General features: G+C 41.6%; 1 protein-coding gene across 3 annotated transcripts in view; it reads right to left on the reverse strand.

The window, feature by feature from the left end:
• Nucleotides 1-7,935, reverse strand: part of LOC120559649 (PDZ domain-containing protein 4-like) — a 72,359-nt gene extending 64,424 nt beyond the window's left edge. For all 3 annotated transcript variants that reach the window (XM_039801537.1, XM_039801538.1, XM_039801536.1), the window contains exon 1: nucleotides 7,801-7,935. In XM_039801537.1, the coding sequence (XP_039657471.1) occupies nucleotides 7,801-7,860 (60 nt within the window). In that variant the 5' untranslated portion in view covers nucleotides 7,861-7,935. The remainder of the gene's footprint in view (nucleotides 1-7,800) is intronic.
• Between the last annotated feature and the right edge of the window lie 19,056 nt (nucleotides 7,936-26,991).

Genomic DNA, 26,991 nt, shown 5'->3' on the forward strand with positions numbered 1-26,991 from the left:
CACTGTCGCCAGGCTGACAGATAGCCACAGCTCTACTGAGCCATCTATTCCTCTAGCTCTGAGTAGTGATGACTTCATGAGCTTCTTCAATGATAAAATTACAACAATTAGAGATAAAATTCATCACCTTTTACACTCAACTTCTAACGGTTCACCTTTAAACGCAGAGTCGTTAGTAATAAAGACTAGTCTCGACATATACTTAGACTGCTTTTATCCTATAGACCTTCAACAATTAATGTTAAAGATATCCTCAGCTAAGCCATCTACTTGTCTCTTGGACCCCATCCCAACGAGACTACTCAAAGAAGCATTACCTGTGGTTAACACCTCATTACTAGATATGATCAATATGTCTCTATTAACAGGTTATGTACCACAGTCATTTAAAGTAGCTGTGATAAAACCTCTTCTGAAAAAACCCACCCTGGATCCTGAGGTCTTAGCAAACTATAGACCTATATCTAACCTTCCCTTTCTATCCAAGATCCTTGAGAAGGTGGTTGCTAATCAGTTATGTGATTTTCTACATAGCAATAGTTTATTTGATGACTTTCAATCAGGATTTAGAAAGAATCATAGCACAGAGACGGCACTGGTGAAAATTACTAACGACCTTTTAACTGCTGCAGACAAAGGTCTTGTCTCCATTCTTGTTTTACTAGATCTTAGTGCTGCATTTGACACTATTGACCATTCAATCCTGTTACAGAGATTGGAACACTTGGTTCGCATTAAAGGAATTGCTCTGAGTTGGTTTAGGTCCTATTTCTCTGATCGATCTCAATTTGTGAATGTTAATGATAAATCCTCCAAGTACACTAAAGTTAGCCATGGGGTTCCTCAAGGCTCAGTGCTTGGACCAATTCTATTCTCCTTATATATGCTTCCTCTAGGCAATATTATTAGAAAACACTCAATTAACTTTCACTGTTATGCGGATGACACCCAATTATACTTGTCAATCAAACCAGAACGAAACCAGTCAGCTAGCTAAATTTCAAGCGTGCATTAAGGATATAAAATCCTGGATGACCTATAATTTTCTGATGTTAAACCCTAACAAAACTGAAGTTATTGTGCTGGGCCCTAAACACCTCGAACTTCATTATCTAGAGATATAGCTACTCTGGATGGTGTTGCCCTGGCCTCCAGCACCACTGTTAGAAATTTAGGAGTTATCTTTGATCAGGATATATCCTTTAATGCCAATCTAAAACAAACCTCAAGAACAGCCTTTTTTCATCTTCGTAACATTGCCAAAATTAGGAATATCCTGTCTCAAAACGACGCTGAAAAACTAGTCCATGCATTTGTTACTTCCAGGCTGGACTATTGTAATTCCCTACAGTCAGGTTGCTCAAATAAGTCTCTTAAGACTCTCCAGCTGATCCAGAATGCTGCAGCGTGTTCTCACAAGAACTAAGAAAAGAAATCATATTTCTCCTGTATTAGCTTCTCTGCATTGGCTTCCTGTTGAATCCAGGATTGAGTTTAAAGTCCTTCTCTTGACCTACAAAGCTCTAAATGGTCTAGCACCATCATATCTAGAAGAGCTCCTAATACCCTATTGTCCCACTAGAGCACTGCGCTCCCAGAATGCAGAGTTACTTGTGGTACCTAGAGTCTCTAAAAGTAGAATGGGAGCTAGAGCCTTCAGTTATCAGGCTCCTCTCCTATGGAACCAGCTCCGATCTGGGTTCGGGGGGGAGAAACTGTCACCTCATTCAAGAATGAACTTAAAACTCTCCTATTTGATAAAGCTTATAGTTAAGGAGTGAGGAGTTGCAGTGTTCACCTAACTGGCCCAACTGCTTCTCTTCATAATTGTTAGATTAATAATACATAACAAAGTAGAGGGAGGCAGGCCAGCCAAGCCAGATCCGGCAGGGGAGAGTTCTAAGCCCGAAAAAGCTACCTCTCCTTATGACCTGTCTCTCTTAGTTACCTGTTATAGTTACGCTGTTATAGTTCTAGACTGCCGGGGGACTTCCTTCCTTTGACACACTGAGCTGCTCTCTCCTCTCCCTTTCTATTACTGTTACTATTACTATTACTATTACTATTTGTGTGCAGCCCGTCCCAGAAATGCTTGTTACTAATCCTAGCTTCTGGGGAGTTTACTCCCCGGAGTCCTTATGCTTTTTTCCCCCAGCATATTTCCTTGGAGAACGTTGGCACCAAGATCCTGGTTGCAGCTGTCGCCGTGGTCCTGCTGCACTCCCTGCTGAGCTCAGCGATGCCCTGCAATGTCATGCTGCGTCCTGCTGATCCCTGCAGCTTCCCGCTACATCCAGTCACTGTTCCATTATTAATGTGACTACTATCGCCACTGTTCATCACACCCCCAACCGGCTCGTCAGACACCGCCTACCAAGAGCCTGGGTCTGTCCGAGGTTTCTTCCCAAGAGGGAGTTTTTCCTCGCCACTGTCGCACTGCTTGCTCTTGAGGGAATTACTGGAATTGTTGGAATTGATGGGGCTTTGTAAATTATAGTGTGGTCTAGACCTACTCTATCTGTAAAGTGTCTCGAGATAACTTATGTTATGATTTGATAAAATAAATAAAATTGAATTGAATTGAACCAGCTTCTATTCTTAGATGATCTGGATGTTCTGGACAGTAAAACATGTAGACTTTTCAGATTCATGAATCTAAAACCTTGCTGCTCTACCTGATGTTCAGTGTGTTCAGTAACACACAGAGCTGTCCATCGTGCTGAACCTGATGTTCAGTAACACACGGAGCTGTCTGTGGTGCTGAAATCTTTCTTTCCCTCTAAACCACTTTACCAGTGACCCAAAACAATGGACAAAAGCATGCTAACACACGGCTAACTAGCACCAGCAAGACCACAAAGAAACAAGAGGGCTGTGGAACGGATAATAAATCAACAAGTGGCAGTCCTCCCTGGAACTCTTTTGGTGCAAAGCCTAAGAGTAAATCATTTTCCTGGGAAATGGGAGGACGACTAACGGGCAGAGCACAGCGCCCTGAGATTTGTGATATGACCGGCTGGCCTGCATTACCACCCAGGCAGAGCGCCTCTTCAACCCCTGTACTTAGCAGGACACAGTCGTGGACAGCTGCAAAAGGGAAAATCAGCAACAAAATGCCTCCCCAACAACTGAGTGTGCAGGTGAAGAACAGATTTGCTCCTCTGCTGCAGGACCCTGGACATGACCTGGATTACGTCTCATCGTCACACAGCAGGGTAAGGACTGAGAGCAATTCTAAAAGTAAAAAGCTACAGGGAAAGCTAACAACTGGGCCCCAAACTCTGATTGTGGGTGACTCTGCTGTGAAAGATATAAAAAGCAGTAAAAACACCAAAATACTCTGTTTTCCCAAAGACATGGTGTCTGACTTGGCCCAAAGAATCCAGGATATCATAGCAGCACACCCAACTGTGAAGAACATTATACTGCATATAGGGTCAAATGATGTTGTAAAGCAAGAGTCTGAAGTGCTGAATCGTGACCTTATGAATCTGCTGAACGCAGTCAGCTCCCTAAATGCAAAGGTGTTTATCAGTGGCCCTATACCGCCAGTCAGAGGAGGAGCTGAGAGATTCGGCAGACTGTTGGCACTGAACAGATGGCTTTCAACTGCATGTACCAACAACCATTCTCTGCAGTTCATTGACAATTTTAACATTTTCTGCAGACATCTTTTTAAAGCAGATGGACTATTCCTTAACAAGTCAGGAGTAAAGCTGTTCACCTCTAGCCTACTTTACTTTCTGCGCCACACATCTGCTCCCTTGGCCAAGGACACGAGACAAGATGAACCAAAACAAGAGGAAGACACAACAAAGTGTGGCAGTGAGCCACCACAGCCCCCACCTGAGCAAAGATTTGACCATGGGAGACCAAAGAGCGGAGATGAGAAATCTCAACACCCCTTCTCACCCGTCCAACACTCCTCAAACCCCTTGGACAACCACGACAGCTTTGAGGACCTCTTTAAGGATACGTCGCTCTCCTCTCTTTCCCCCATCCCCATGTTGGAGTTCACTGACCAGATGAAGCAGCTGGTGAATGCTGGAACCAAGTATGCCCCCCTTCCTTCTCCCATCGTAAAACGCCAGGCACCTCTGCCCCCTCAAGGACGGCAGCTAACTCCTTCTCCCCAAACTGATAAGGATGCTTGTGTGCAAAATGCAGCAAGCGTTAACTGATATGGGCCGGGTCCAGGCTGCATGCCTAGTAGCACTCATGATTCTTTCCAAGACAAGCCTGGGCCCTGCGTATTAGGTACTTCCACAATTTATGTTGTGATAGGTAATAGAAAAAGAATGGCGAATAAGCACGTAACTGCAAACTTTGCAAATTTAGCATCCATTCCTCGTCAGCCACAGTCTGTCCCAAAAAATGAAAACGCACTAACACTAGCCCTACTAAACGTTAGGTCTTTGGCGGGTAAATCATTTTTAATCAATGATTTTATTATCAAGCACAATCTTGATTTTATGTTTTTAACTGAAACCTGGTTGGAACATAATAACAGTGCTGCTGTTCTCATTGAGTCAGCCCCCCCTAACTTTAGTTTTATGAGTGAGAATAGAGTGAATAAGAAAGGAGGTGGAGTCGCCATTTTGTTTAATGACTCATTTCAATGTACGCAATTATCTTATGGAAATTTTGCTTCTTTTGAATATGTGGCTCTTCAGCTAAGATCCTCCCCTCAAGCTCTACTTCTAAATATCTACAGGCCACCTAAATACTGTGCATCCTTCTTTGACGACTTTACTGAACTGCTGTCTATAATTTGTATTAACTTTGACCGTGTAATTATTGCTGGTGATTTTAACATTCATGTTGACAACCCCCAGGACAGAGGGAACAAAGAACTGTGTTGTGTTTTTGAGAGCTATGGACTGACTCAGCATGTGACACAGCCCACGCACAATAAGGGGCACACTCTGGACTTGATTATCTCAAAGGGTCTGAACATTCCCAAGGTTGTGGTGACTGATGTTGTTCTCTCTGATCATTCCTGTGTTTTCTTTAACGGCACTATCTCTGTGCCAAAAAGTGTTCAAACAAAGTTAATCAGAAAACGGTAAATCACTGAAAACACCAGTGAAAATTTCATTCAGCTTTTCTCCTCTACACCTGCCCTTACTGGGGCCTCAGTCACTGAGCTTGTAGATAATTTCAACTGTAAAATTACGAATGTTATTGATGCTATTGCTCCCACTAAGATCAAAGCTGTCTCTGGTAAGAAAAGATCTCCATGGAGAAATTTTATAGTTGTGAGAACAGAAAAAGAGAGGCGTAAAGTTGAACGCAGTTGGCGAAAAATCTAATCTCCAGGTCCATTATAACACTTATAAAGAGAGACTTCGCATTTATAATCTGGAACTAAGAAATGCAAGGCGGTCCTTCTTCTCTGACATTATTGCCAGAAACAATAATAATTCACGTGCTTTGTTTGCTACTGTTGATAGATTAACTAACCCTCCAGTACCAGTAGCATCGGAACTGTTGTCTACCAAGGCTTGCAATGACTTTGCCTAATTCAGAAAATTAGACAAACAGTAAGTGCTTCCATATCAAGTACAGGATATGTGTTGTCACAGTGTGCATGCAAAACAAATTCCAACATGACACAATTTCATACAATCAACCTTAAAAACCTGGAGGACATTATACAACATCTGAAAACCTCCTCCTGTTGCCTTGATATTCTACCAACGGGTGTTTTCAAAAATGTTTTGAATTGTTTGGCTTCAGATCTTCTACAGATTGTAAACACATCTCTGCTCTCAGGTATCTTCCCACAGGCCCTGAAAACTGCAGTCATCAAGCCACTCCTAAAAAAGAACAATCTAGACACGACACTAATGAGCAACTATAGGCCAATATCAAACCTTCCATTTTTAAGTAAAATCATAGAAAAAGTGGTTTTTCAACAACTCAACCTTTTCTTATCGTTAAACAACAGTTTTGATGCCTTCCAGTCAGGTTTTCGACACACCACAGCACTGAGACGGCTCTTGTTAAAGTCTTTAATGACATCCACTTAAACACAGATAGTGGCAAAATTTCAGTCTTAGTATTACTTGATCTCAGTGCTGCATTTGATAGGGTAGACCATGACATATTGCTTGACCGATTGGAAAACTGGGTTGGTCTTTCTGGCTCAGTACTAAAGTGGTTTGAATCCTATTTAAAGAATAGGGACTACTTTGTGTCTATAGGTAATTATACATCTGAGCATACAAATATGACGTGCGGAGTTCCCCAAGGCTCAGTTCTAGGGCCTCTTCTGTTCAACATCTACATGCTTCCACTGGCTCAGATTATGGAAAACAACAAAATAAGTTACCATAGTTATGGATGACACCCAAATTTACATAACCTTATCACCAGGGAACTATAGCCCAATACAACAATTAAATACGTGCATTGAACAGATTAATGACTGGATGTGCCAGAACTTTCTTAAATTAAATGAAGAAAAAACGAAGGTGGTTGTTTTGGAGCAAAGAGAGAAACGATTGAAAGTCAGCTCAACTTCAAACGACAATGTTAAAAACAACAGACAAAGCCAGAAATCTTGGTGTAGTCATGGACTCAGACCTGAATTTTTAAAAGCCACATTAACATAATTAAAAAATCAGCCTATTATCACCTTATAAAATATATCAAGGGTTAAAGGACTTATGTCTCAGCAGGATCTGGAAAAACTTGTCCATGCTTTTATCTTCAGTAGACTTGACTACTGTAACGGGTCTTTACAGGTCTTCCCAAAAACTCAATCAGACAGCTGCAGCTGATTCAGAACGGCTGCTGCGAGAGTCCTCACTAAGACCAAGAAAGTGGATCACGTCACTCCAGTACTGAAGTCTCTACACTGGCTTCCAGTGCCTCAAAGAATTGATTTCAAAATACTTTTACTGGTTTATAAATCACTAAACGGTTTAGGGCCAAAATACATTTCTGATCTGCTACTACATTATGACCCACCCAGACCTCTCAGGTCGTCTGGGACAGGTCTACTTGTTGTCCCCAGAGTCAGAACTAAACAGGGGGAAGCAGCGTTCAGTTTTTATGCTCCACATATCTGGAACAAACTCCCAGAAACCTGCAGGTCCGCTGCAACTCTCAGTTCTTTTAAATCTAAGCTAAAGACCTATCTTTTTGATGTTGCTTTTCTTTAAAAAATCTATTAACTTTAATTTCTTATACTGCACTGTAACTTTTATTCTTATACTGCACTATCAATTTTATTATTGTCTTTTAATGTTTTTAATTTGTTTATTAATGTTTTTAAATTGTTTTAATTGTTTTTAACTGCTCTTTAATGTTTTATGTAAAGCACTTTGAATTGCCCTGTTGCTGAAATGTGCTATACAAATAAAGCTGCCTTGCCTTGCCTTGCCTTGCCTTGCCTAAACCTTCAGATCGGATTCATACAGGATCAGAAGGTAAAAACATCAGAACCAGAGACAAAGGAAATAAATCGGCGATGTAAAAGCTGATAGAATGATGTAGAAAAGAGTTGGAGTGTTTAGAATAAAAGTCTGAGAACTTACTCTTCTATTGTTGAAGATGAAAGAAATCTTTCAGTCATCCAGCCAGAAGAAACAAAGTGTAAAAAGTGTGTAAAGTATAAAGTGTGTGTGTGTGTTTCACAAATGTTTAATTTTCCTAAAAAGTAAATCCTTTAGGTCCTCATAAACTGGACAAAGAAACACTGAGTTTTTTACAGAAACATAATGAACCATTGTCTGTATGAAAGGTAAGAAAGGGATGATGTAAAGATGTAGAAAACCGTGTATAATCTCTTACCTGGAACATGATCCTGTACTGATCCTCTGGACGTTTCACCACACACATGTTACAGCCCATGGTGACCTCTGTCCTCTGTCCTCTCTATCCTCTGTCCTCTGTACCTGTCCTCTTTATCCTCTGTCCTTCTGTCCTCTGTACCTGTCCTCTTTATCCTCTGTCCTCTGTACCTGTCTTCTGTCCTCTTTATCCTCTGTCCTCTCTATCCTCTGTCCTCTGTACCTGTCCTCTTTATCCTCTGTCCTTCTGTCCTCTGTACCTGTCCTCTGTCCTCTTTATCCTCTGTCCTCTGTACCTGTTCCCTGTCCCCTGTCCTCTTTATCCTCTGTCCTCTGTACCTGTCTTCTGTCCTCTTTATCCTCTGTCCTCTTTATCCTCTGTCCTTTGTCCTCTGTCCTCTGTCCTCTGTCCTCTGTACCTGTCTTCTGCCCTCTTTATCCTCTGTCCTCTCTATCTTCCGTCCTCTCTATCTTCCATCCTCTGTATCTGCTGTCCTCTCTGTGTCCTCTCTCCTCTGTGTCCTTCAAAGCGAAGATAACCTCTGCAGATTCCAGAAAGATCTGAAGTTTGTAATCCGTGCAGAAAAAGATCCTGTATCGAGGAAGAATGCTTGTTGTTTCTGTAAATGTTGACCATAAATACTGAGAGAAAGTGTAACAGTTCAGAAAGACGTTCCAGTGTTCAAATGTCTGCTGCTGTTCTCCAGGATTATCTCATAGAAGAGGAAGAAAACTATAACGTTATGAAAGAAACGTTGGGTCAGTTTTGAGTTTTAAACTGTCTCTGTGTCTCTGTGTCTGTCTCTCTGTCTGTGTCTCTCTGTGTCTCTGTGTCTCTGAATGTCTGAAAGACAGACGCAGGAGGACATGTCTCACAGTGAAGAGCTTTTATGTGCCGTCCTGCAATGGAGAGACGGAGAGACGCTGCCTCTTTTCATCACGGGGGAAAGATTAAGATTAATATTTATTCATGCACAACGGATTGTTTCGCCCCACAGTGAGAAAATGGAGGATAAAGAGGAAGAAGAGGAGGAAGATGCTCTTCAGGCTCCAAACTCTACAAATGTTCAAACTAAAAGAGTCACTTCTCCTGAAGAAATGTTCCAAAAGATGGAGGGATGGAGAAGGACGTTTGTTGGAAGAAAAGATGGATTTACATTTATTAAAACTGCTCCATAATAATAACAGATAAAAAGAATGAATCTAAGTTAAGGAAAGATGGAAGAAAGAAAAGCTCACAGATAAACTAAACTAATGTTCTTCTGAATGATACTGAAGATACTTTATTACCTGAATATCTCCTGTTGGTTTAAACTCTACCCTGTTATAATTAGTACTTAAAAAGTGATTTCATAATCGACCCGCTCCCATATCAAACCCTGATCTGTAAGACAAAAACTGTTTGTGCTTTATGTATTTAATAACTATGAATACATCTCTAATGTCTGTGCTGTTAAACTCAACTTTATAAACTAATCATGAACTAAATCCTGAGACTTTGTGCAGCGTTTGGATCAGAAGTCTGTTAAAGTTAAGTTAGTTGTGTTGTTTGTGCTTTTATAAGTTGATTTGACTCAATATCTTTTGATATGTAAAATGTCTTTGAGCTGCTTTAACTATCTCTGTCCAGATCGGCTTCTTATTCTCAACTTTACTCGCCTTTAAAGTTTCCCGTCTGACAGATCTCCTGTGTGAAGTCTTACTTTAACATTTCAAGGCACTCGTTCTCAGATGTTTCTCTGTTTGTCTCGATATCTTCTGGACCTTTTCTTATTTCTCTCTTTGAAAATGTTTTTTCTGAAATCAGCTGCACAAACTTTGTCTTGCCAACTTTTCGGGTCTTCATAGAAACGTTTCCCCAAACTGTCTGACTGATCTTCTCTGTGAGAAGTTTAAACTCTGCTCTTTCCTTTAGTCTGCCAACAGAAATCAATTCATCGATCCGTTCGGTCTGAGATATTAAAGCAGAGAAACACAAACGTTTCTACTGCACTTTGTTCTGAACTCTTGTCTTATTTTAACATTTGAATGCAGATGTTTCTCTCCCAACAAGAGGAATGAAGTTTTTAAATAAATGTGACAAACTGCTCTTAAAGTGACAGATGAAACAGAAAAAATCTGTTGTTGTGCTTTGTTACTGCCATCTCCTCGGTTTCTGGTTTGGATCTTTTGTTATTTCTCTCTTTTGGAGAAATGTTTTATTCTGAAATCAGCTGCAGGAACTCTTCAGAAACCTCCTTTAACTCGACCTTCCTCCTCTCCTTGATTTTTATCACAAACTATTTCCTACTGCTGTAAAGACTCATCTCTGAGCTGGACATGCATCTGGTATTTAGATCTTTTCTAACATGTACTGTTGCTCCAAAGATAAATTCATATCTGGGTGACAAACGTTGGCTGTTTGCAGAGAACGGAGTCTGCTCTCTCTGGTTTTATTCTTTTTTGAAAAAAGGTTTTGTCTGAAATTAGCCGCACAAACTCCACAGAAACCTCCTTTAACTCCAAGTTTCTTAGTCGCCACTCACTGTTTTTCCTGTTGTTTTAAAGCCTCATCCCTGAGCTACACTTTATCTGATATTTTGATCTTTGTTGCCCCAGAGAGACCTTAATGTCTGCGAGACAAACGTTGGCTGTTTGCAGAGAACAGATTCTCTCCCACAGAAAGATGGCCGCCAGCCTGTGTCAGCTGCTGCTCCTGTCACCGAACATGATTCATCCGGTTAATGAGAGTCTCTCTGGAGCTGTTCTCTGTCTCCAACACACAACCAACATGTGGAAAGAACTGCAGAGGAAAGAGGAGAGAGGAAGCAAACTAGAGAATGAGATGGAGAGAAACAGGAAGAGAGCAAGGGGGAGAGATGGAGAGCTGTCGGCCCAGAACTTCCTTACAATCTCTTTCCTTCAAGCATAAAAGTTTAAGTGAAGTGAATTGTATGGTCTGTTTGAGCTGCAGATTTCCAGAAGGTCTCTTAGTTTGCCTGTAAAGACTCAACGGTGGTTTCAGAGATACCAAACAGTGATATCTCTAAAGTCTTTCTGGCTCTTTCCATCCATTATAGAGGAGAATAAATCTGACTTCTGAACTGTTGAATCCCAGAAATCTTTCCCTCTGTCCGGTAATCCAGAGAGGGAAAGGCGGTTTAGTTTGAGGAAACTTCAGCGGGAAACCGCTGCGTAATCTCCCAGAATCCTTCAGGAGAGGAAGGCAAACTGAGAACTAGATCCACTTTTCTCTTCCTCTCTCTCTTTCTCCTTTCATCCCTCCGTTTGCTCTGCTGCTCCGGCAGTTCTCTGTGAAGGTTAAAGCTGGATTAGTCTCGCTCCTGAACACACAGAGACACAGAGATACACATACACAGACACAGACAGACAGAGAGACAGAGAGACAGAGAGACAGAGAGACAGAGAGAAAGAGAGACAGAGAGACACAGACACAGACACAGAGATACACAGACACAGAGACACACATACACACAGTCACACAGACACACAGACACAGAGGCACACGTACACACAGACAGAGACACAGAGGGCCCTATTTTCACGATCTGAAACGCAAGTATCAAACGTGAAACGCAAGTAGCTTTGTGGGCGGATCCATGGCGGATTGCTATTATGACGGCGGAATTGGATCGGGAGCTGTCCGGGATGCGGCAAAGTAATAAATGCCCGTCTTGGCTGGGTGGCGATGTTGCTGCTCCTCTCGGGCGCATCTCCTCAAGTCTGGAGAGGATTGCTGCAGCCATGGAGCGTGGGCCTCCAAACGCACCACCTGCTCCTGTTGTGCCCCTTCCTCCTCCCCCCCCCCACTCCATCTCCGTCCACCCGCTCCACCAGGAGCACATCACGCATTACTCCCGGACCAGATCCCGCCGGAGTGTCCAATCCCGCCGGAGTGTCCAATCCCGCCGGAGTGTCCAATCACGCCGTCGTTCAACATCACGTCTCCTTAAGTCCTCTAATATTTCCTCATTTATGTCATCAACACATCCATGATTCATGAAAATGTTGTATAAAACACAACAAGCCACAAAGAATGCTGCGACTTTTTGAGGACTGTACTGTAAAGTGCCTCCTGACCTCCAAACACCTGAAGCGCATTTTCAGTAATATTTTTCCTTGTAATTATGTATGGTTTGCAAAAATGGGAACTGCTGCTTCCTTGTAGATGAGAGAAGCAAAGTGTATGCGAGCTGTGCACACGCTACATTATGGCCAAGCATGCGCCCTTAAAATAGCATCAGAATAACGCGCTACTGACTTTAGACTAGCGCCACTAACTTTAGACTAGCACCACTGACTTTAGACTAGCGCCACTGACTTTAGACTAGCACCACTGACTTTAGACTAGCGCCACTGACTTTAGACTAGCACCACTGACTTTAGACTAGCGCTACTGACTTTAGACTAGCACCACTGACTTTAGACTAAGCTACTGACTTTAGACTAGCACCACTGACTTTAGACTAGCACCACTGACTTTAGACTAGCACCACTGACTTTAGACCAGGTTTTTCCTGGTCAATGGCGGAATTGTTTTCTGAAACTGCAAAATAGCACCAGGGAACGTTTGCGCCGGAACACGCCTCCTCTTTTCGCTGAACCGCCCCCGGGAGCGCAAATACATTCCCTAATTTACCGACGTGCGTCTGTGGAGGGAAAAGTCCGCTGTGCATCGGGTGTAAAATAGGAATGATACATGCGTCGGTGTACAAAGGCAATTGCGCTGAGTGCAAGATAGAGCCCAGAGACAGACACAGAGACACAGAGACACAGAGACACAGACACACAGACAGGGACAGAGACAAAGAGACAGAGAGACAAAGAGACACCGAGACACATACACAGAGAGGTTTTACACACACAGGCCTGGTAGTTTTGGCTGATTTTAACAAGAATCTGTTAGCTTTACTCCCATTTTACAGATGGTAAGCCAGCTGTGGGTCAGAGAAGACGACGCTTCACAAACACTTGTCTTCCATTTATACGTCTTTTTTTTCTAAAACTCTTGTTTCCTTAAAACGAGAGACAGATACACAGAGACACAGAGACACAGAGACACACAGAGACGCAGAGACACAGAGACACAGAGACAAAGAGACAAAGAGACACAGAGACAAAGAGACACAGAGACACAGAGACACAAAGACACAGACACAGAAACATAGACACAGAGACACAGAGACACAGAGACAAAGAGACAAAGAGACACAGAGACACAGAGACACAGAGACACAAAGACACAGACACAGAAACATAGACACAGAGACACAGAGACACAGAGAGAGAGACATAGAGACACAGACAGAGACAGAGAGACACACAGAGACACAGACACAGAAACACAGACACAGAGACACAGAGACACTCAGAGACACACAGTCACATAGACACACAGAGACACAGCTGAAAATGAATTGTATAAGCCAGGATCTGCTGTCAGGCAACAATAATCTGTTAGCTTTACTCCCATTTTACAGATGTTAAGTCCAGCTGTGGGTCAGACAAAACGACGCTTCACAAACACTTGTCTTCCATTTTTACGTCTTTTTTCTTTCTAAAACTCTTGTTTCCTTAAAACGAGAGAAGGAATCTACCAGAGCAGGGACAGTGTGAGTCTAAGAGAAACAAGTTCAAATCTTAAATCACAGACAGAGAAATGACCAGATAAGAAGCAAATGTTTTAACTACACACGTGGAAAATAAAAAAAAAAATCTAAACTTCCTGTTGCTGCTGGGAAATAAATCAGCTGAAGTTATATTATTTGAAATCTCTTTCAAAGATCCAAGCTTCACCTCTCCAGATGTTTCAGGAACCATCCAGAGGGGGATTCCCTCGGAGAATCAGCCTGCCAAGGTGATGCTCGTCTCCACTTTCCCTCCTTCCTTCCGTCCTTTCTTCCTTCCTTCCCTCTTTCTTTCCTTCCTTCCTTCCCTCCCTCAGGACACCGACCCAGACATCGTGTTTCCTCTTGTTGGATCCTCCTATCTCTCCACAGATGAACGATGAGACAGAGGATCAGGAGTCAGCCGCTTGCTGCTCTGCTCTCTCTTCTTCTGCAGCTTCGCCTCAGCACTGAACAACTGCAGCCTCCGCCGCAGCCAATCACAGCAGCCAATCACAGCAGCCAATCACTGCAGCCAATCACTGCAGCCGGCAGTTCATCCTCCTCCTTCCCCCCCTTCTCTGAATCCCTGCTCCTCCTCCCTCCCCCTCTCGCTGAATCTCTGCTCCTCCTCCATTCCTCTCTCTCTCTCTCTCTCTCTCTCTCTCTCTTTGATTGTTCTCCACCTGTTCCTTCATCTCTCTTTGTGTTTTTCTGCTTTCACGTTTAAAACTAAACATGTTTCTGTACATCCTGAACTCCTCCATACTGCCTTTTTGTCCTAAATGTTAAATAGTTATATTCAATTTCAATTCAATTCAATTTCATTTATAGTATCAAATCATAACAGAGTTATCTCAAGACACTTTACAGATAGAGTAGGTCTAGACCACACTCTATAATTTACAAAGACCCAACAATTCCAGTAATTCCCCCAAGAGCAAGCATTCAGTGTGACAGTGGTGAGGAAAAACTCCCTCTTAGGAAGAAATCTGGGACAAACCCAGGCTCTTGGTAGGCGGTGTCGGACGGTGCCAGTTGGGGGGGTGATGAACAGTGGCAATAATAGTCACAATAAAGATAATGGAACAATCACCAGAAATAGTAGTTGTAGTAGTTCATGGTGTAGCAGGGCACTGCAGGGTGTCACAGGATGTAGCAAGGTATAGCAGAGCATAGCAGGACGTAGCAGGAGCCTGCCTCCCTCTATTAAAAAACTCTTGAAGCTGCACTTTCATGTCTCTTTGTAGCTTTGCTTATTTAAAGCTAATGTATTTGCACTTACTACTTGTTGTCTCGAGTTTGTACCTTCAAAGTTGAAAGCACTTAATTGTAAGTCGCTTTGGATAAAAGCGTCAGCTAAATGACATGTAATGTAATGTAATGTAATTTTTATTATATGGTAAATGAATCTGACGACTATGAAGAGAGCAGGTAGGCCGGGTTAGGCGGACGCTGCAACTCCTCACTCCCTAACTATAAGCTTTATCGAATATTATATATATTAGGGCTGTCAGCATTAACGCATTAATCGCGATGCAATTAAGGGCCAAGCATAATGCGTACATTTTGTTTAATCGCATGCCGCCATTTTTTTATTTATTTTACACTTCACTCGGCAGCAACACAATTCTGAATGGCGCTTTTTATTTTCCAAAACTCCCGGACGGCTCGTAGACAAGTCGAAAGCCATATGCACATTGTGTAAAGCCAAATTAAAATATCACCGAAGCACGTCAAGCTGGAGCTACCAGCTACGAGCTAAGCATAGTCCAGTTAACTGACTCAGGTTGATGCTAGCAGGCTCAGGCAAAGCATAATTTTGGAGAGTGCTACTCGCCGACCTGTTGATGAAACCAAATCCAAAAAATATTACTACAGCTCTTGCGAAATGGGTGACAACTAACTGCAGACCTGTCAGCATCGTAGAAGACCACGCACACACAGCCTGTACTCCACGGAGAAAGCAGCCACACTGGAACTGCTGCAAAGTGCAAACGTTGTCTCATTAACCGGTGATCACTGGATGTCAGTGAGTAATCAAGATTATTTAGGAGTTACTGCACACTATATTGACTCTGGTAAGTAGGGTTGGGTACCGAAACGTAAAAGGTAGTAACGAGACCGAATAATAATGAAAGTTCGGTGCCTGACTTTACACTCCACCTGACAGCATGTAACGTTAGCCTACCGTTAACTAGCAGCTGGATTAACCCTCATGCCCTCCTTAAAAAAACTTACTCTCGACACCTTCGAGGCAAAAATGTCCACGCACACAAAAACTGTTATTAAATCATCATATATCAATATTCTTTTCTGCTTTTTTTTCATAAATCACTTAAACAACTTCTAACCTAATCAAAACTACCAAACATTCAATCATTTTCAGGATTTTAACCCTTTAAATGCCAGTTTATGTATTTGAAGTATTTCATTTTTTATTACAAAAAACACAAAAAATGATTTTTTTTCCATATAATGAATAATATCTAGATGGGGCTTTGGTGGTGATTAGAGGCTTGGATATGTCAAAGATAAGCAACAAAATTAATTTGATTGCATTAGTATTTTTTACATAGTTCCAGATACTCCCTTTGGACACCTTCGAGGCAAAAATGTACATGTCCAAAAAACTGATATTAAATCATCATATATCAATATTTTTTTCTGCTTTTTTTTCATAAATCACTTAAACAACTTGTAAATTGCTCAAAACTACCATAAATTTAATAATTTTCTGGATTTTAACCCTTTAAATGCCAGTTTTAAATCTTTGAAGTAACAATTATTTATGAAAAACCCAACAAAACATAAATTATTTTCCATAAAATAAATCATAGGGGAATGGGGCTTTGGTGGGGATTAGAGGCCTTGATATAGTACAAAGATAAGCAACAAAACTGATTTGATTGCATTAGTATTTTTATGTAATTCCAGATACTCCCTCTGGACACCTTCGAGGCAAAAATGGCCCCATTGACTTCCATTATAACCACATGTTTTGATCTCACTGCCTTTACAGTATAAAACCATGCATTCTATAATGTCAGCATTTCATTTGGAAGAAAACTAGTCATATTTGACATTTTTACAGTATTTCACCAGATTCAACCATTTTGCCCTTGTAGGCCGATGCATGAAATTATAGTTATATTATGGAGCTCTGTGTGTGTGTGTGTGTGTGTGTGTGTGTGTGTGTGTGTGTGTGTGTGTGTGTGTGTGTTTGTGTGTTTGTGTGTATGTGTGTTTGTGTGTGTGTGTGTGTGTGTGTGTGTGTGTGTGTGTGTGTGTGTATATGTGTATGTGTGTGTGTGAGAGTTTGCATAAACCTGTAAGCAAGCAATGATCACTTTAGGGCTGAAAAAAGGCATCTTTTGAAGGATGCATTTCATGTGTCTTTGGAGACGTGCTTGAATAAAAACATTGTCTCCTGCATTTGCTGTAAACTGGCGCTTATCATTTCAAATGGTTTGTGGGACATGGTAGCCCTGAAGACTGGTCTCCCACTATGGACATCCCACAGGCTCCGGGTGGATTCCCCTTTGGACCGGTACACACCAGCCAGGTGTGAAGTCCCATGTATGTTCAAATCTCTTGAGCATCCACATCACTCCATCCTGAGATTGAACACCTCCCGTGTAGGTTTGTCATTTCCTGAATCAGCTGGATCAAGTCAAGAGTGAAGAAAAGGTGGAAAGAGGATGCCACATCATGGATTCTTGATATGGCATATCTCGTGGGCTCTGACATCATGCCGGTCAGTGCTTGAATGTTGCGCAGCGTCTCAGTATTAGATGGAGACCAGACTTGCCAATTCTTCACTGTCCATTCAATGTTAGGATGGACAGGATCTTCAGTGTCCTCTCCACTTTCAGAGGAAGGTTAGAGGCACTCACAGAGTTGGAGGACACCAGTGACCATTTTGTCAGACTCCAGAAACTTGTGTCATCTTCAGATGAGTCCTGCAGTTGGCTGGAAGATAAAGGCTCCTTCTCTTTGCTCCAGGTCTTTCTCCTTCTCTAGAGCCAGGTGCATAAACACACTAATAGTTGGTTTTGTTTACAACAAATGCAGGAGACAATGTTTTTAGTCAAGCACGTCTTCAAAGACACATGAAATGCATCCTTCAAAAGAAGCCCTTTTTTCACCCAGATTTACACAAACTCTCTCTCACACACAGACACGCATGCACACACACACACACACACACACACACACACACACACACACACACACACGGCTCCATAATATAACTGGCTAAAGGAGTACGGTTTTTTTCACCACTAAAATTATCATTGTTTGTTTACAGATTTACACAAACTCTCTCTCACACACGAACATGCATACATACATGCATGCACACACACACACACACACACACACACACACACACACACACATACTACACAAACACACGCATACATACACGCACACACACACACACACACACCCAACCCACACACACACACACACACCCACCCACCCACACACCCACAGACACACACAAATATACATATATACACACACACACACACACAGACACACATACACACACACACACACACACACGCCTTGACGCGCGCGCCGCGCTACACACACACACACACACACACACACACACACACACACACAGCTCCATAATATAACTATAATTTCATGCATCGGCCTAGAAGGGCAAAATGGTTGAATCTGGTGAAATACTGTAAAAATGTCAAATATGACTAGTTTTCTTCCAAATGAAATGCTGACATTACAGAATGCATGGTTTTATACTGTAAAGGCAGTGAGATCAAAACATGTGGTTATAATGGAAGTCAATGGGGCCATTTTTGCCTCGAAGGTGTCCAGAGGGAGTATCTGGAATTACATAAAAAATACTAATGCAATCAAATCAGTTTTGTTGCTTATCTTTGACATATCCAAGCCTCTAATCCCCACCAAAGCCCCATCTACATATAATTCATTATATGGGAAAAAAATCATTTTTTGTGTTTTTTTTTATAAAAAATGACATACTTCAAATACATAAACTGGCATTTAAAGGGTTAAAATCCTGAAAATGATTGAATGTTTGGTGGTTTTGATTAGGTAAGAAGTTGTTTAAGTGATTCATGAAAAAAAAGCAGAAAAAAATATTGATATATGATGATTTAATAACAGTTTTTGTGTGCGTGGACATTTTTGCCTCGAAGGTGTCCAGAGGGTACAAAATGAATCATTTAAGTATAAAAGACATGTAAGAGTAAAAAACACTGGATTTAAAAAATTTGACTGAAAAGAAGGATTCCTACAAAATTTCATGCCATAAGAAGTAACACAGCAAAAATGATCACGAAATGAAAAAAAAAACTTGAGAAAAATGTTTCAAAAATGACCGAAGAGGGCATGAGGGTTAAACACGGTTAAAATGCTGACAGCTAACATTAAACATTGTCAAGTGTGACTGTATTTCACTGTAGAGGATTCCAACACTGGGACCTAACAGTCTGCTCTGCAGCGCAGCAGCTGCCGTTGTTGGAATGAAACAACACAGATGGTGCGTTCACTTAAAGCACGTAGCCTCGTGGTGCATTCTACAGTAATTGTAAAATCTGGTGTTTCTTTTTTTCGTTCAACAGCAATTTACTGGTGAAATAAGTTATTGTTATAAGTTATAGTTATTACATTATTATAAAATCTTTAATTTTGACCCTGGTCTTAGCAATAAACAAGTCGCCAACTGTTGTTTACCACCCTTCTTTTTTTCTTCTCTTTTTCTTTATTGAAAAGTATCGCTTTAGCACCGGTATCAGAAAAAGCCCAAATGATCCCCAACCCTACTGGTAAGGATAGGGATTTTTTGTTCAAAGTAACTTTCCTTGCATTCATTTGTTTCCCAATCAAGATACACTGGTAAGTATTGCTTTCCATTGTTAATATGTACTTAAAAACAGTTCTCAAATGCAAAATAATAGAATTTTTTATCATGTGATAAAACATGCGATTAATCACGATTAACTAAAGAAATTCAGCGATTATTCGCGATTAAAACAAATTAACTGTTTGACAGCCCTAATATATATATATATATATATATATATATATATATATATATATATATATATATATATATATATATATATATATATATATTATATGTCTGTTATTTGCTTCTGTATTTATTTTTATTTCATATTAATGTTAAAACATGTTTATGTATGCACCAACAACAAAGGTATATTCCTAGTAGGTGGTAATAAATCTGATTCTGATTGTTCTTCACCCATTCATTACGGTGGCCCTGAGGTTCAACACGACCTGGTCGGTACTTCCTGGACACTGATCCTCATTCTGATTGGTCTAGGTACATCCTCGACACTGGTCCTCGTCCTGATTGGTCTAGGTACATCCTGGACACTGGTCCTCATCCTAATTGGTCTAGGTACATCCTGGACACTGATCCTCGTCCTGATTGGTTGCACTGTCTGTCATTTACAAATGGGTCCATGTACGTTTTGATAGTTTCTTTTTTCATTTGAACCATGAAACAATCAAAACACATGAAAAAGCAGCGCTGTATTTCAGTTTTTTGGTTTCTGATTTCAAAAACGAGAAAATGACACAACGAGAGGATGTTACAGAATTCTACACACTTGGCTTTTATTTTGAAATATTTTACTTCCGCATCACCTCACCCTCCTCTTGTGATGTAATTCTTCAAATTAAGAAAAGAAAAAAGGAATTTGCTAAAAACCCAAATCAGTCTTTTGAGTCTGAAACCAAAAACGAAAATACGAAGAATAAAAAATGCTATTTCTGTTTGATTGTTTCATGATTCAAATGAAAAAAGAAACTATCAAAACGTACAGGGACCGATTTGTAAATAACAGATGAGGATCAGTGTCCAGGATGTACCTTTCCATTTAAAGCGGTGATAGAATGATTATATAGGGTATTTCACACTGTTCCTTAAGGTCTCCTAATATGTAACATTGGTTGGGCTGAAAATGGCCTGGGTGCTGTTCTATCCTCCCTAATGCAACCCTGTGAAATGGCCCTGGAATGAATGAGAGGTTTTCTCCCTTATATGATATGCTCATGAATATTTAGATGAGCTGTGCGCTGATTGGTTGGTTTATAATGAGGCAATGCTGGAAGAGGAGAGAGGGGAGGGGCTGCTCCTCTGCAGCTCAGACACAGAGAGAGATGATTTGGCGGCTACAGGAGAGAAAAACCTTGCATGCTCGACAATACTGGTGTCTTTTCTACAGACTTGTCTTACTTCTACAGACTTGTCTTACTAAGATCTAGTAATCATCAGAATATGGACCTGGAGCTCGGTAGACAACAACAAATATAATTAGCTGTACTGTTTTCCATGTTGGATGTTGAAGATTAAGAACAAGGCTTTCAAACGAGTTATAATTTAGTTTAGGTTTAGGATTAAAGGTGCTCTAAGTAATCTGATCTGTTTTTTAGGCTACAACATTTTTTGTCACATACAGCAAACATCTCCTCACTATCCACTAGCTGCCTGTCCCCTGAACACACTGTAAAAAAATATGGTCTCTGAAGACAGCTCAGGCTCCACAAACGCCAACAAAAACAAACTGCGCCAACCTGCACAACGAACCATAACAGTGTTCCAGCCAATAACTGCCAATAACCGCCTGGGCTGTCTTCAGAGACCGCGTTTTTTTGACAGTGTGTTCAGGGGACAGGTAGCTAGCAGATAGTGAGGAGATGTTTGCTGTATGTGACAAAAAAGTTTTGTAGCCTAAAAAACACGTCACATCACTTAGAGCACCTTTAATTAACAGGCTTGAATCAAATATGGCTGCAACTCCCACTCCTCGACCTGAGCCTTTAGGAATTTGAGTATTATTATGACTGGGAGGAGTCACTTCATTTACACTAACATATTCTTCATGGCCCAGCCATGTTTCAGTAAGACATAATAGATCAATTTGATTATCTGATATCAAATCGTTTACTAGTACTGCTTTAGAAGACAGAGATCTGATATTTAATAGTCCACATCTAACTTTCCTATCCTGTTCTATCATTGCAGTGGTGGTTTTAATTCCAATTAGGTTGTTAAGTATAGCCTCTCTTTTGGTTACCTTTGAGTTAACTGATCTGAGTCGAGGAACAGACACGTCTCATTTTTTGGGACAGGCTGTGGCTGACGGGGAATGGATGCTAAATTGACTGTTTGCAGTCAATTTCTTATTACTTAGGGGATTCACTACTTTGTATGGTCTACTGTTGATTATAACTGGAATAGAAGTAGTACTACATGTTACCCTGTAGAAAACATTTTCAGATCCATCCACTTGTAAAGTGCCATTAGGATCAATACCTGGGGCTCATGAATCTGTGATATTTTCTACAGAATGTCAATACTTACTCGGTGTGGTCATTATGTTGTCAGATTGCAACCTGGCTCCATGTAGGTTTGGGTGGAGACCATCATGCTTCAGCAGGCTGGGCCTCTCCCAACAACTAATGTTAAAGGTCTCTTCAGCTAAGCCATCTACCGTCTCTTAGACCCCATCCCAACGAGGCTAATTAAAGAAGCGTTACCCGTGGTTAACACTTCATTATTAGATATGATCAATATGTCTTTATTAACAGGTTATGTACCGCAATCATTTAAAGTAGCTGTGATAAAACCTCTTCTGAAAAAGCCCACCCTCGACCCTGATGTCTTAGCCAATTATAGACCTATATCTAACCTTCCCTTTCTCTCCAAGATCCTTGAGAAGGTAGTCGCTAATCAGTTATGTGATTTTCCACAAGGCTCACTGCTTGGACCAATTCTATTCTCCTTATATATGCTTCCTCTAGGCAATATTAATAGGAAACACTCAATTAACTTTCACTGTTATGTGGATGACACCCAATTATACTTATCAATCCAAAGCCAGACGAAACCAGTCAGTTAGCTAAACTTCAAGCATGCATCAAAGATATAAAATCATTGATGACCTACAATTTGTTAAACTCAAACAAAACTGAAGTTATTGTGCTGGGGCCTAAACACCTCCGAACCTCTTTATCCGAAGATATAATTACTCTAGATTGCATTGCCCTGGCCTCCAGCACTACTGTCAGAAATCTAGGAGTTATTTTTGATCAGGATTTATCCTTTAATGCCCACTTAAAACAAACCTCAAGAACAGCATTTTTTCACCTTCGTAACATTGCCAAAATTAGGAACATCCTGTCTCAAAACGATGCTGAAAAACTAGTCCATGCATTTCTTACTTCCAGGCTGGACTATTGTAATTCCTTATTATCAGGATGCTCAAATAAAACCTTACGACTCTCTAGCTGATCCAGAATGCTGCAGCATGTGTTCTGACAAGAACTAAGAAAAGAGATCATATTTCTCCTGTATTAGCTTCTCTGCATTGGCTTCCTGTAAAATCCAGGATTGCATTTAAAATCCTTCTCCTGACCTACAAAGCTCTATATGGTCAAGCACCTTCATATCTTGAGGAGCTCTTAGTACCTTATTTTCCCACTAGAACACTGCGCTCCCAGAATGCAGAGCTACTTGTGGTTCCTAGAGTCTCTAAAAGTAGAATGGGAGCCAGAGCTTTCAGCTACCAGGCTCCTCTCCTGTGGAACCAGCTCCCAATCTGGGTTCGGGGGGCAGATACCATCACCACTTTTAAGAGTAAACTTAAAACTCTCCTCTTCGATAAAGCCTATAGTTAGGGAGTGAGGAGTTGCAGCGTTCGACTATACGGGAGCGTGGGTAGCCACAGTCATGATGCACGCCCTCCCTATCTCTGCTTCTCTTCATAGAAAGCTTACTATATTTAGGTTATGAGGAGTTGCAGCGTTTGCCTAGACCGGCGGGGGTTGGTGTGTAGCGACAGTTATGGCGCACCCCCACCCTATCTCTGCTTCTCCCCATAGAAAGCTTACGTATACTTAGGGAATAAGGAGTCGCAGAGGGTATGAGGAGTTGCAGCGTTTGCCTAGACTGGCGGGGGAGGGTGTGTAGCCACAATCATGGAACACAGCCTCCCTATCTCCCCTTCTCTGCAGCTCTTAGTTATGCGGTTATAGTTCTAGACTACCGGGGTACCTCCTTTGACACACTGAGCTTCTCTCTCCTCTCTCTTTCCATCTGTGTGTATCCATGTCCGAGGCATACTTGTTACTAACCTAGCTCCGGGGAGCTTATTCCCCAGAGTCCTTATGTTCTTTTTCCGCCCAGCATGTTTCCTTGGATCAGGATGGCACCTACATCACAGTGGCAGCTGTCGCCGTGGTCCTGCTCTACGCCCTGCTGTGCCCTTTTACACCCTGCTACGCTCTGCAATGCCCGGCTTCGACTTGCTATGTCCGGCCAACGCCCTGCCATGCCTTGTTACGCCCTGCTGTGCCCTGCAACACCATGAACTATGACAACTACTACTTCTAGTCATTAGCTTTATTGTGACTATTATTGCCATTGTTCATCACACCCCCAACTGGCACCATCAGACACCACCTACCTTGTTGGGTCCTTGTAAATTATCGAGTGTGGTCTAGACCTACTCTATCTGTTACGTGTCCTGAGATAACTCCTGTTATGATTTGACACTATAAATAAAATTTAATTGAATAGAAAGTCGCATTTTTTCTACAAAAAGTCACCAGATTTGTCGCTAGTCGCGTTTGTGAAAAAAAGTCGCTAAGGGTGTCTGAAAAGTTGCTAAATCTATCGACAAAGTCACTAAGTTGACAACACTGTCACAGTGCTCAGGCAGGTAGAAAAGGGAGAAGGGACAGGGTGTGGGGCCGCTGTGTAGGTAGGAGAGACAGCAGCAGCGCCGCCGAATCAGGAATGGAAAATATATATATATAACAAGAATATGTTAGTCTAAAATTTAGACTAACATATTCTTGTTATATATATATATATTTTCCATTCCTGATTTAGACTCTAAATGAAGCGACTCCTCCCAGTCATAATAATACTCAAATTCCTAAAGGCTCAGGTCGAGGAGGGGGAGTTGCAGCCATATTTGATTCAAGCCTGTTAATTAAAGGTGCTCTAATATATCCCCGGCTGGCTTCAAACTTAATTTCTGCTCCAACACATAAACTCGTCAACTAATGTTACTTTACAAGCACCAGAGACACAGTTTACGTGTTCCCCGCCCTGCTCTCTTTTTCCTCTGTTCATCTCAGGTGTTCCTGATATCTGATTGAGGGTGGCCCCGCCCCTGGATATAAGAGAGGCTGGGAGACAGAAATCTGTCTCTGAGACTGAAGCAGCTCTGATCACCTGTTTCATCTGTTGTTTTCTGTTGTCTTCTTTTGTGTTTCATTGCTTTGAGGATGGAGATCAGAGGCCTGTACTACGAAGCAGGATTTGGCGTTAACGAGCTAACTTCAGGTTCAACCCAGGATTTTCTGTACTATGAAGGTGGATTAGTTGTTATCGGGTTCAATCTCCGTGGTAACTCATGCTGAACACCTAACCTGGTCGGGAGCAGGTTAAGTCGGAGATCGGAGATCAACCGGTGTTAAAGCACCGCCTACTGACCAATCAATACTCGATTGATAACGGCGTCACCATTCTTAGAAGATCAGGCGGAGCTCGGTGCAGAGAGAGAGAGAGAGAGAGAGAGAGAGAGAGAGAGAGAGAGAGAGAGAGAGAGGGGCGCTCATAAAAGTTAAAACATTTAGAGATCGACAACCCGTTAACATTCCCTGATTGGTATTTGTATGAAATATATATTTTAATGGGAGGGAATTAAATGTCGGCTTTTGAGCCGTGTGTCGCCTAAATGTGCACATTGGTTTGAATTATGTTTTTATATTTTTTATTTGCTCTCACGATCGCTTCCCACTGCCAGGGGTGCAACTGAAATTATAGGCTAAAGCAGCGACACTTTATGGAAAGCAGAAATTATAGGCTAAAGCAACGACACTTTATGGAAAGCACAAGTGTAATTATGGTCAGATCTTGGTCCTGACTGATGAGGAAGTGATATTAATAAGCGTTGTGATTTAAACATCTACAGTGTCGGCTATTTTTATTTTTTATTTTTTGCCAGCTTTCCTTCCTGTTTTAGGAAGCAGCGACTCTATTGTGTTATGCCTGTAAAACCGTGTCTGTGTTCTTCATATTTATGTAGAATTATAGTTTGCTCTTCTTGTTTAAAATATGCTGCTCTGGTAGATGTTTGCGATTGGTCGTGGTGCGCAAACCTCGCCTCTTTTATGTGAACGCGCGCGCCGCTGGATTGGGAAACCCTGAGTTGACTGAACTAGTTAATAACCAGCGTTGTAGTACAGGTTATGCGGGACCGCGGTTGTTAGGTTAGGTGAAGCCGGATTACTGAAAGAAATCCAGGCCATGTTGATCTTGCTTCGTAGTACAGGCCTCTGGTAGTCTAGTTTTCGTGGCTTTGTTTCTGTTAGTTAGTCACTACTTTTTAGTTTAGGGGGGGAAGTTCTGGGTCTGACGCCCCTTGATGGGTTGGCTCAGGTTTCCCTTCTTTTGTTTTTTTTGGCCAGACCTCCAGACTCCCATAGTTTTGGTTTAATTAATCATAGTTAAGTTGTGAATAAACTTTAATTTACTTTAATTATATGGATTATATCCATATGTTGACACACATTGTTCACATTTAGCCTAAATTGTGTTTGTTTGCTGTGGCCGTAACATATTTGAGGGCTCGTCAAACAATCAGGTGTGTAGATCGTTAGGGTGTGGTTTTAATTTGGTGTATGCCTTGGTTGTGGCTTGTGTGATGAGGCCTACCCGAGGGGTGGTTGTAAGTGCTGTTTTGCTAGTTTATGGTTTACTGTGGTACTAGTTGCTGGAGAAAGATGGAGTTTGATATAGAGGATTTTGTTGGTGGCCCAACGTGGGGCAAGTTGGAAGCATGCACTAAAGAAAATCTGAAACTCTGAAACATTTTGTTTCTCTCACTAGGACTCTAGACTCACTACTCACTCCAAAACTTATTGCCGTCAATCTCTCACTTCTCCCTCGCTCTACCACCCACTCCACACACACACACACACACACATGCCAGCTAGACGCACACACCAGCACACAAATAACATCAAGCCACTTATGTAGGCTAGGGCGAAAGCTCTGCGTGGAGCCTCCACAGAACCATAAAACAGCCTTTACATTCAACTCAGACTGAACCTGTAAACTGGACTGTGGTACGGCAATAAGAGTGTGTGTGTGTGTGTGTGTGTGTGTGTGTGTGTGTGTGTGTGTGTGTGTGTGTGTGTGTGTGTGTGTGTGAACTAAAGAAAATCTGAAACTCATTGCGGACAGGTTTGATGTTGTCAGTAAGCATGGCAAGAAACAGGTGATTAGGGATCAGTTGGGGTCTGCTTTGTTAGAACAGCTGTTGGAGGGCGGGGTTACATCTCACAAAGTTGAGGAAGCGGGTCTCTCTGAACAGGTAAAGTTAAAGGAGCTTGAATTGCAGTTGCTTCAGTTGGATGTTAAGGAGAAGGAAATTGATTGTAATCTTCAGGTACGAAAGCTGGAGGTGACTAAGCGTGTTGTGCGTTTGAAAGAATTGGAAGTTAATGCGGCGGAGTCTTACCAAGTGCCGCAAATGTCATCTGGG

This window comes from Perca fluviatilis, chromosome 5, assembly GCF_010015445.1.
Source record: "Perca fluviatilis chromosome 5, GENO_Pfluv_1.0, whole genome shotgun sequence".
Classification (NCBI taxonomy): Eukaryota; Metazoa; Chordata; class Actinopteri; order Perciformes; family Percidae; genus Perca; species Perca fluviatilis.